The following is an 11917-nucleotide window of genomic DNA, read 5'->3' as shown; positions in this document are numbered from 1 at the left end:
GTAAATATAATATTTAACAGAGCAGACAACACATGATTATGTAGGTGAATCTGTGTATCATTTATATGAATAAATATTTTATTTGGTAAAATAATATTTCTTACATTTTATTTATTTATTTTCTACTTTCTTTGTAGTGCTGTTTAACTGTAATTTGCAACGCATGGTCCAGTGTTTTTGTTTTGATTATGACCGGAAGTTGTCGTTACATTAACACAACAAAAGCACGTGTTTGTTTTCCCATTTTAACCCTGTTGTTCACCTACAGAGGACATAATCCGTATGCAATATCCTAAAACTTAACAATATACATTGTATGCACCAGCTCACAGACACAGTTGTTTTAAATATGCACAATAATTAACATTGTCCTCTGCTGTCAGTGTTTCTGATGATGTGACATATTCAACCTGCAGTTCACACTGTTGGTCACTGGGTGGTGATAATGAACACATTTCTACCATCTGTCAAATAAAGAGGAAGAAACTACACTCTGCTCTTCTGCATTCGCGTCCACCCAGGAAGGTAAGATTAAACTACAGTGTTTGGGTCCAAATTTAACACATTATTTTAATTGTTCAGGCTACTGTAATAATCTTACACGCTACAAAGCGCCGGCGGTGTTATTGTGTTACATAATAATCTGTGGGTTGCAGTCTTTCTGTCTGTGTTGAGCTTCAGGATGAACTGAAACTGAAGTTGTCAGTGAAGAGTCGGAACAGTTTACAACATTTAAGATAACTCAAGTAACTGTGATGGCTTTAGTTACTGTGTCATCCACCTGTGTGATAACGTTACTGTTCACTGGTTTACACCCAGAAATAATCTGTCATCCAGAAGTGACTCATTTGATTGTTGTCTTATCTTCACAGCTGTTTGCTTTACATCAGCTTTCAAACAGCTGTGTGATCTATTCAATATGTGTTAAAGGTAAAACAATCAGTAAACCCCACGCTGCTCCCTCAACACGTTTCACCTAGCTGGTGATGTCACTACAGGTCTTAAGACACCTGTAGTGACATCACAGATTGGGGGCGTGGTCAAAATCAGAGTTTTGTTGCCAGTTACAGCTATTGACAGTATATAAATATATGTATATTATTATTATTAGTTAACTCATAGGTTACATTCACACTGCAAACCTTAGTGCTCACCTCTCATTTATTGCTCAGATCTGTTTTGTTTTGTTTGGGTGTTCATATTGTTTTTTTAAATGTCGCTCATATCAGATTCCAGTGTGAACACGTCTCGGTGCCAAAGTGACCCACATGACAAATGTTCATCTATAGTGACCTAAAATTCAAATGACTTCTGATAGGACTGTTCACACGGATGTTACAATGAAAAAAAAATCAGATCTGTATCTGATTTGAATCACATGTGAACTTGTCCTAAATCAGAAGTGAAAAGATCAGATTACATGTAAACAGTTCACACTGTTATGATTCACATATGATTCATATATCGGTCACTTGTGCCTGCAGTGTGAACGTAACTATAGAGAACAGCAGCATTAATGTAACATTTTAATGGCACCTTCATCACAACTCTGAAATGTGTTGCTAGTAAACAAAAGAGGCCACATAACTGTCAATTGAAATATTACTATTACATCCTCCATTATATATTCTTTGATCAATATTCGGGGCTAATGTCCTGATACCAACACAGCTCTGCTCACACGCACACACACACACACACACACACACACACACACACACACACACACACACACACACACACACACACAGGTGTTTTACAGTTATTCTGATTAGACCTCTGTTCACCAAACTCATTGTGACATACAAAGCTGGGATTTGAGGATTTGGGGATTGAAGATAGTTTGTACACATCCAAACAGTTCTGAGAAGAGCTTTAATCTGGCAGTGAAATCACCTGTAATCACCTGTGTGGGTCGACTACGACTTTGTGAACATAAAAAGGTTAAATATGTGAGAATGAGTAAATGTGGATTAAAAGTGGTTTACGTTTGCTTTGCTTGAACACTTTCCATTATCACATTTCAAGAGTTATTTAATAATTAAATAATAATTACTAGTCAACACCTATGATTAAATTCAACAGTTTAACAAAAACAAAAAATAAACAAACATGAAGCGCAGGTTTGACTTGTTTGAAGTTGTTGGCCGACTTGTTATGAATAAATCAACAAAAGAACTTGTGCTTCCTCGCTCTAATCTCCGACTGTGTTTGTTCTTGGCGTGTCTGTTTGTGTTTGAGCGCTGGAGGGAGAGCTCATTCTTCCTGACCTGGACGATTTCAGATTCAGCTCTTTATAGTGTTTATAGTTGCTGTTTCTTTCCTGTGCATTTTGTTTCCTTAATAGAAATGTTAACAGTTGGTTTTGGTGTTTTTTATGTGAGGATTACAGAGCTGCAACAGTGTGAGTGAAGACTCCAATGACAACCCTCAGTGAGAGATGACGGACTCTGAGGTGTCTGTGCTGCTTCACTGTGCAGCCTGGAGCGGCCTTCTGGAGTCTCAAGTGCAAGTGGAGCTCTCTGAAAGGTTTGAACATGAATCAGACCTCAACCACAGACTTCTAATATTAATAATTGTACAATTATAAAACCTTTCTACTGAACACAGCGGCTCAAACATATAATAGTGATATTGGGACAGAAAGTAGTAGTTAAATCCTTTTTATCACCACAGACACTAGATTTAAGGTGTAGGTGCTATACTCTATATACAGTACAATATACAGTACCAACAAGTACAGATCCTACTAACAAGTATTGTCTGTGTATTTAGAGCTTGATCTATCTTATTCTTCTGTGCCATAGACCTCCATTCTTGACCAAAAACTATTATTATTATTATTGTTATGTCTATTATATAAAAAGACTTCAGTGAGCCACACAGTTGCAGCGGGGGACATGGTTCTTTATTACAGAGAATATCAGTGAAGTAGTTTATGTTGAGTCAATCCCACAAAACACCGTTCTGCTACCTTAAATACACAATAGAACATAATCCCCAATAAATGCAGTATTACTAATGTGATGAGCTGTTTTAGCCTTTAAACTTTAACTTTAAACTTTATATTTGTGATTCAGTTTTAAAGGTCCCCTCCAGACATGTTTGAAGACATATACACAAAAAGTCTGAATACTAATGTGTGTCTAATATGTTGTTTCTGCAATGAAATATAATTTACACATTAAATGAGGTAGAAGGAGTAGATAGAAGTAGTTTTTAAGGATTTTAAAGATACAGAATCTATTAATATGCCTAAGTTTTCCTGCTGGACACAAGATGTCTCCTACTTCACTGTAAAGTCCATTCTCAGTGTTCTTTCTCACCCTTGTATAAGTTTGTTTTACTTCCTCTCTCTCTTCCCAGATTTAACAGGCAGACGGATCCGACTCTGGAGCGTCAGATAGAGGAGGCGTGGACACAACGGGTGTCCAAGGAGCCGTGGCTTTTCAACGGGTCCAAATTCAGACTGCACTCTTTCTGCTTGGCCTCCCCTGCCGTTACTCCCAAACACCCACCCTGCACTCAATCCCCCCACGTCCCCGTCGTGGACCATACAGGAGAGGGTCAGGAAGGGGAGTTAAAGAGGAGGCAAAGAACGGAGGAAAATATGTGTAGCAGCGATTCTCTGCATCACACTGCTCAGAACTGTTTGGATGAAAGAGGCAGAAATCAGGCAGTAAACACAGATGAGCAGGAGACTGGGCCGCTCCTCACTCTGAGACTGGGCCTGACATGCTACAAAGACTACCTGGGGACAAACTGGTCGTGTGAGGTGGCAGAGCTCCGTCGGCGCGGAGAGGTGGAGTTCGGTGACGCCCTGGCGCTGCTGGCTCAGCCTCTGGGCGTGGGTGGTGTCCTGTGCACGGATGACAGTCAGGTGGTGTTGATCAGGAGGAGCCAGAGGGTGGCGGAGGCGGGGGGGCTCCTGGACATCCCCGGAGGTCATCCAGAGCCAAAGGTGAGGAAGAACCAAGTGGGGTAAAGTGTCACTAATGTGCTTGATGTGTTCCTTACACCATCGCTGCCCTCCTCAGGTGGTGTGTGAGCGTCTGGGCCAGGAGGTGCGTGAGGAGCAGATCAGTGTGGACATGATGCAGCAGAGGCCCGTCGTCTCAGAGCTGTTCTCGTCCGTGTGCGCTGAGATCAGGGACGAGGTGGGTTTCTCAAACCGCTGTGGACTCTTTAGTTCACGTCAAGTTGTTCAAGTGCTTTTTGATTTGTTGGTAAATCAGTTAACTCAAGTCCTGCTTTTTCACTCTTATATGAAACTATGGCTGCAATTAATTATACTTTTGTAATCAATATATTGAAAAAGATGATCTTTAGTGACTGCAGTTAAAACTTCGGCATAGAATATTATAACATCTTTCAAACGATTTAAGAAAGCCTTTTATTTAGTTAGTCCAGGTGAACATTGTTCTGAGCTCAGTCAACATTTAAACTCGACCAGCTGTTTAGCAAAGACTAAAATGTATATTGATATTCACTTTAGAAATTCTTTGGAAAACATTAGTGTTTAACTTTGTGACCTTTAATCTCTCTCCTCCTTCATCCCTGCTCCTCTCTGTCCATCCTCAGGTGAATATCCCTCTGAGCTCCCTCGGAGAGCCCGTCCTGATGGGGGTCGCTCTGAATCACACCAGCGCTGGCAGGCCGAGTGCTGAGTTCTATGTCAGGTGCTCAATATTACCTTTAGTTTGAACCCCTGAAATATTAACTGAAGGCTGTGAGCAAATGTATATGGACACAAACCTCTGCCAGTCAACACTAGTCATGGTGTTAGAAAAAAGGTTATTTTACAATGGGAAAAACCCCCATTAGTCACCTACATTAGCTCTCAAGCTGTCCTGTGACACAAGGTGTATTTTCTTTTTATGTGTCATGCTGAAATCTCTTCTCATAAAATAAATTCAAGGTCACTGGATCAGAGACAAAAGTGTCACTGTCCATTATAACAGTGTAGAATTCAATGTAAGAAACCTGGCTGAGACTGCAACATCAAGAGCTGCCATGATGATATTAAAAATGGGCCCATTAGGGACAGACAGCAGATATATTTGCTGTGATCTGAGATGAGGAGTACAAATTTCCCTAGGTTTGCTTTATAAAGATGTTATGTAGATGCAGTTATTTCTGTGTCCTCAGTTGCTCTTTGACGTCTGATGAAGTCAGAAAGTTGTACTGGAAAGGAGGAGCAGAGGCCAACGAGTCCACAGATATTGTCTTCCTCAGCAGAGCGGTGAGTAATGTATAGTTACAGATCTAGAACGAGCTTTCTTGTCTTGAGAAAGTTCAGTAGATCCCAAGATGTATATAAATGTGGGATTTAAGGTAAATATCTAATCACATCTAAAAGCACCAATATTGTTCTCCCTGAAATTTGTAGGATGTGTTGCAGCTGGACAGAAGCAGCCCTGTGTGGGCGGAGCTGTGTCCTTCAGCTAAAGGAGCCGTGCTGCTTTATCAGACAGTGAAGCCAGACGGAGAGCGAAGTCAGAGCTGATGACACAACAATCAGCTGATCAGAGGATGGATCCAGGCGATCAAATGTACAAACACTCCTTTAAAGGTTCAGGGATTTATTACTCTTTGACTTTAAGCACTCTCTGACCAATACTAGTGTTAGAACTGTGCAAAATACTGTATTTTTTTTATTATTTGTACACTGTGCAGTAAAAACATGATCAAATTTTAAAAAGTATTTTGAATAAAAATCCTAAAAAGTGACCTGGTTTTCATTGTTAAATGATTAGATACTACAACACTGATTATCTCTGATTGACCAAAGCAGCGAGTGCAACAAAATTAAGTGACATCAGTAGAATTATTGTCCTTGTAAACGCAGATAGTGCAGCAGCATCGGTCTCTTCTTGCTCCAGGTGTCGTCATCAGTAACCTTCATAACCAAAGTCTCTGTAGTAGCCCTGGTCCTGATAAGCCATGTTCCACTGAAATGTAAAAGCACAATGTGATTTAGTTTCATCTGTGAAAAACCACTTGAGTAAATATAAATATATTTATAAGTTTGTGATTTAATTGATAAGTAGTAGAGAAGGGGTAAGAATAAATAAGTGTATACTTCCTCCTACTCCTTTTCAAACAGATTTAATTTGTGTTTATGAAGATGTATTAATTGGGTTTGCGTACAGGATTATTGTTCACTTCATTTCTATGTTATTTTTTATTTGTTCGAAATGAATATAAAACAAACAAATAGCACGCTCAAGATCAGCTGAACTACATCTATAATGAAGAAGAAATTAAATGGTAATGTAATTTATGTCGTCAGGAGAGAGAACAGTTCACGTCCCATCTGCCTACAGTACTGACTAACTGACCTAATGTCCTCATAAAGTGCAGCTGAGCTAATGAGGTTATTGTTTGGTTTGTTTGTATGTTGAACAGGACTCCACAGCACTCACATATCTTGGTTGCTGCCTCCATGTCTGCATGTTGAATCTACTGTTCTTCCACCCTACAAAGACAACAATGAAATTAACACCCTAAAATATCAATATAATATAAAAGTCTCCCACAGTACAGCCCATCATTTCTCACACTGACCATGGAGTCCAGTCCACTGCATCCTGTGTGAGGGTGGAAGGCCGTGGGGGTGTGGTCTTTTCTTGTAAAATCTGGATTTCTTTTTGTCGTGTTTGGCTATGGGGGGCAGAAGTCTGCGAGCCTCCTCTTTATACTCCTGCAGGAGCGTCTGTACCTGATCCTGAGGCAGCCCGACATACTGCAGCTCCTCCAGCAGGTCGCTCTGCTGCTCCGGAAGACTGCAGCTGACTGGAGAGGAGGAGCAAAGTTTAAGTTGCGGAAGCTTGACAGAAATTATGTCCATGTCCACCTGTATGGGTCTCATTCATATTACTCTGCTGTCCCAGGTTGATTATAATTGTTAGAAGTGGCAGAGGGTTCAGTCTAGTGTGTATTTCCATACTGGAAGAACTGGTTCAAGACCAGTGGCTGGTTGCCAATGTCTCTTCTTTCAGAGAAGTCAAATACTATAAATTAAAATCACTTTTTACAATTAAACCCCAATTTCTTCCCTTGCCCCTTCCCCATCTTCCAAAAAATGTGAGCTAAAATATTATATTCCTCCTTTTGCTAGGACCCCACTCAAGGGCCACTGTTAAACCTCTGAATTAAATAACTAAATAATAAAAGTACACAATAAAGTTGTGTGTCTCCCAAACAGAGAATGATGTTTCAAATATAAATATTATTAGTTTCCACCTCTAACAGAAATGTGTTTTAATATCGACTGCCAACTCCTACACTGGCAGTGAGGTACTATTATTAATCACTGAGATGTAAGTCAGACCTTGGAGTTTAAGGAGGGCGGTCTCGGGGATCTGCTCTCCGTCACTCGTCTGGTGCAGAGACCGTCGTCTCTTCCACTCGTCAGCTGAGGGAAAGACCACCACCACTTTGCGCCTGAAGCCTGTAAACAGCTGCAGCTTGTAACGGCGTGCAGAGAAGAGGATGTTGCACTGGACAACAGAGAGAATATGGTAAGAGGAGGTGGAATACAATTTCCAAGTACTGTTGCGTCAGCGTTTCAGTGGATATTTAATTACAGTCCTATGACAAAAATGACTGATATTGATCTGAGACTGAAGTTGACATTTTGTCCAACATACTGTAATCATCAAGTGTTTTAAACACAATGAAGTCCTTACAATATCAGTATCCAACTGGAAATAATTCTGTGACAGTATGGTAATACATACAGGTAATTTAACAGGGGTTTAAATAATATACTATATATATATATATATATATATATATATACACACACTATACTAAAATATATATGTTTAGTAGTGAAGTTACCTGATCAAGGATATAGTTGCCATGCGTCTGAGCAGCCATCTTGATCAAATCAGTTAGACACTGAGATGCCTGCTGCAGCCTGCTGTCCCTCTGTCCACCACTCTATACACACACACACACACACACACACACACACACACACACACACACACACACACACACACCATTTTAGATCAGTTGTTCAGTCGTAAATTGAAAATCTCTGAATGTGAATATAAAACATGAGAGTGATGACTGAAGGTGTGACTGACAATCATACATGCGAGCAGCTCCTCTGTGCCCAACAGTCTGTACTGCTTCTCTGGATGCTGCTTCATGTGAGTCCTGGCCCAGTTGCTCTTCCCAGAACCAGGAAGACCAACCATCAACAACACCTGGAGGGAGAAAAGATTCAAATGTTTCATATCCTGTGAAAATAACCAGAAGAAGTTGTTTCTAGCCACTAACACAGGATGCATATCTCAAATACTATAAGATGGATTACCACTAAATGTTGTAGAGATATTCATAATCTCACTATCAGCAGTACTTTGGTCTATGATCAAATGCCTAAGAAAGCAATGACATGCCTATCTGAATGAGCTGTACTTTGTGTTAAGTACTGATTAGCAAATGTTAGCATGGTAAAGGTTACACCTGCTAAAGATCAGTGTGAGCTTAGCATTTAGCTCAAATCGATTCATTCGTAAGTAACATTTGTGAATTTCCAAAGGCAGTCTAAACATTCATGTATTCCTCAAATGTCTTTTTGACCAACATTTCTTTATCAACACAAGGAAGCATAAAAACAACTTGTGATAATAATTCTTCAATCAGCTTTTCCATCATACTCATTCAAATCCTTTCAATGGAAGCTACTGTCTGTCTCTCACCTCACACTGTGATCTGGAGGAAGGACCCAAAGTGGCGCGCACCCTCTGCCCAGCAGAAAGAGCTGCTAGTGGTGTGAACCCTGGAGGGCCGGGGTACCAGGGAGGAGCTGTGGGGTCCAGGTGGAATCTGACTGAACAGCTCTTACAGAGGACGTGAGGGAAGAGAGCCTGCGGCACACAGGCGCCAAGGAAAAAGGCCACCCCCATGAAACGCCCGTTCTTATGGAAAGAGAGCTCAACAGCGCTGTCTGTAGAGAAAGACTGTCGCACAAACACAAAAACTAAGATCTTCATGCCACAAGACAACAAGAACATAGTAAAGATTCAAAGGCTGAGGACAGAGGAAGACTTGAAAGTGTCACTCACAGCGTAACAGCCAATGATGTCCCCCTCTGAGAAAGGTTCTCCAAACTCTTCCTCCTTCCCACCTGACACTTTTTTACCGCGCCCATCAAAAGCAAAAGACAATTCATCTTCACCTGGTACGAGACAGACAGTAAAAATCTTATAAATGCATCTCCAGAAAGGGTGTGTCAGTTCAAATAAATAAACCTAATGATGAACCTAATCCTTACCCAGCAGTAGGGAGCTGTTGGCCAATGACCAGCCTACTCTCAGACCGTAAGGATCCATGTCTCTCGTCTCCTCCAGCTGCGTGGTCAACAGCTTCCTCTCCAGCCTCACCTCAAAGCCCACACAGCCCTGCAGCACCCCATGGGTGAGCCTGCAGCCCGACCACAGCGAGGGGAATCGAGCCCAGAACCGAGGCTGACCGCACGCACAGTCAGGAGCCACCTCAAAGTGGAGGTGGCTGTCATCTGTGTAACAGTAAGGAAAGGGATTCAACAACGCCTCTGCACTGCTCTTATGACTACCCTTATCTCAAGAAACTGCTTCTTCTGGGACTATTTTCTTTACAAAATGAACTAATCATAGAATAAAATACAAACTAGATGAGGTTTGTTACATGTTCCTGCACCAGAGCGGTGATGAGTGTTGTTTAAAGACTTACATGGATTTATTCTGACTTTATCTCCATCTTCCTCCTCTGTCTCCTCTCTGTCCGCTGGAGGTTGTGGTGATTTGGCTCTGGTTGAGAGGAGATAGACAGGCATGTACATTAACAACCCTTTTTTATGAAATCTAATTTTCCTTAAGAGATTCTAAAAGACCAAGTTTAGGATTATTTCAATATTTGTTCAATTCAAACCTGTTTCTACCTTCTTCTTCTTCTGTTCTGAAAGTAGTGGTGCTAAGAGATGTACAATATATAAAGTCAATTAAACCTAATGGAAAGTTTTTTTTATTAGTAAGACATATGCAATAGAAACACCTATCTATCTATCATGTAGATTTATGTCTGTTAAATAACCTATTACCCAGTTTAACAGGGTTAAGTCTGGTGAGACGCTGTGGGTAAAACATTACTATGGATATTAACAAGTTATGGGAAAGGCGTGAAAATACGTATTTATTTGTTAAATATTCTATTTATAGCTTCACCCTCACAGACATATATACACTTCTATAACATAAAGCCCCTCATAAAGTCCATACGGACAGTGAAATACCTGTTACAAGTATAATCCTGGTCTAATTTATACTTTAAGAGCATTTTTTTTTGACTGAACCTGAAGCCTTTAAGCGTCTTCAGCTCACCTGTGAAAACAATAATTGATCCTACATTACCTTTTGTATCGTATCTCCTCTTTGAACTCATAGAAAGCTCTTCCTCTGCACAGCTCCTCTGCTGACTGAGCTCTCACATCCTCTCCGGGACGCTGCGCACCTCCCTGCTGCCTCTCGACCTCCTCCTCCTCCTCCTCCTCCTCCTCTCGGTGGTCGGGCACACACTCTGAACCCAGCCCAGGGGGTCGTTGCGGTGCTGGCAGCCCGCTGTCTGTCTGTGTGGCGGAGTCTGTGAACGCTCTGGTGCGGTGGTCTAGTTCCCACCGCGCAGTAACACCAGCTACTGTCGGCGGTGAAGAGGCCGGAGCGCGGACGTCCACCACAGTGTCCGCCGGTTCCGAAGGTGTCGGTGAGGAGGAGTCGTTTTGTAGTTTTATGTCTTCCTCGCCGTGTCCTCCGGGTAGTCCAGCCTCTAAAGCAGACCACAACCTGCCCACCAGCTCAGCCTTCAGCCCCCGGACGTCCAACCCGAGGTCTGTAAGTCTGCACCGCAGCTCGGGCACTTTTAACTTCTTAATGTCCGTTAGCTTCATTGTTACCCTGGATATACTGTTGTTGTTGTTGTTGTTGTTGTTGTTGTTGTTGTTGTGAGCTTCTTTAGGTAAAAAAAACAAAAACAGACTTAAAGTAAACTGCTCAGCCGTTTGGATCAAAACATCGGTTCAATATGGAGCCCTGGTCTGTGATTGGCTCTCTACTTCTTCTGTGTTTTAATTATCGGCAGACTGGACACTCGCAGGAGTCTTTACTGCCATCAGCGGTTAGAAATGGTACTACACCCAGTGTTAACATGAATTATCCACTCCAGTACAGTAACTTAACCATTGTACAATAATGACATCTATTGCATCTGAAAACTAGTTATTATTTATTTATTTCTTGTTGAAATAAAAGCATAAATACAATCATTCAAACACATCTACCCATGCTGCCCATACTGTATATAGTGTCATATCCACATACCTCATGTGCATAAAGAAACCTGCACGTAAATATTTATTTCAGCATCCTCTGCACCATCTACTGTCTACAAATGTTATTGTTTTTTGTTTGTTTACATATATATATGTGTATGTCAGTTGAGCTTGTTGTCCTGTTTATTTATTCTTAGTCTGTGTACATTTTGAACATAAAATCGGAGTCAGTTTCTTTGTATGTGTGCACATACCTGGCCAATGAAAGTGATTCTGATTGATCGGGTTTACCCACTTCACTAATCCTCATCCTTCAATAGTTTTCTACCAGCTGACTTTTCTTTCCTAGGATGGCGAAGGCATGACATAGTTATCTAATTTTACTTTACTCAAAATGCAGAATTACTGTCTGTAGTTGTCTCACCCTTTAGTCTGTGGGCATGTATTGATTCTTCAGTGGCTAATGTAAAGTTCATAATGATCCTTGCTGCCTGAAGACTAGCTGTAGGAGTTCAGTGACAATATGTAAATACTATTGGCCCAGTTATGGGCAACTTAAATATGGAGGAGTAATCTTACTGTTTACTGTATTCAGTA

At 41.1% G+C, this 11917-nt stretch overlaps 2 protein-coding genes across 3 annotated transcripts; one reads left to right on the top strand and one right to left on the bottom strand.

The window, feature by feature from the left end:
* Positions 1-416: 416 nt before the first annotated feature.
* nudt22 (nudix (nucleoside diphosphate linked moiety X)-type motif 22) lies at positions 417-5730 on the top strand. 2 transcript variants are annotated; one of them, XM_051421142.1, is made up of 7 exons: positions 417-525; positions 2385-2529; positions 3367-3961; positions 4038-4157; positions 4582-4679; positions 5149-5242; positions 5390-5730. In XM_051421142.1, the coding sequence occupies exons 2-7, from the start codon at positions 2441-2443 to the stop codon at positions 5504-5506; spliced, it is 1113 nt and encodes a 370-aa protein (XP_051277102.1). In that variant the 5' UTR covers positions 417-525; positions 2385-2440; the 3' UTR covers positions 5507-5730. The 2 variants fall into 2 exon arrangements, with proteins under 2 accessions (XP_051277102.1, XP_051277103.1); XM_051421143.1 differs by having other exon boundaries at positions 452-525; positions 2393-2529.
* On the bottom strand, positions 5566-11083 carry si:ch211-107m4.1 (heterogeneous nuclear ribonucleoprotein U-like protein 2). Its single transcript, XM_051421126.1, has 11 exons — positions 10407-11083; positions 9730-9806; positions 9293-9535; positions 9084-9196; positions 8718-8978; positions 8097-8219; positions 7846-7947; positions 7334-7502; positions 6568-6795; positions 6426-6478; positions 5566-5951 (listed from the first exon to the last, which is right to left on the bottom strand). The coding sequence occupies exons 1-11, from the start codon at positions 10937-10939 to the stop codon at positions 5892-5894; spliced, it is 1962 nt and encodes a 653-aa protein (XP_051277086.1). The 5' UTR covers positions 10940-11083; the 3' UTR covers positions 5566-5891.
* Positions 11084-11917: the final 834 nt, after the last annotated feature.

Source organism: Dicentrarchus labrax, unplaced genomic scaffold, assembly GCF_905237075.1.
Source record: "Dicentrarchus labrax unplaced genomic scaffold, dlabrax2021, whole genome shotgun sequence".
Taxonomy (NCBI): Eukaryota; Metazoa; Chordata; class Actinopteri; family Moronidae; genus Dicentrarchus; species Dicentrarchus labrax.
This window is presented reverse-complemented; position numbering and strand designations above follow the sequence as displayed.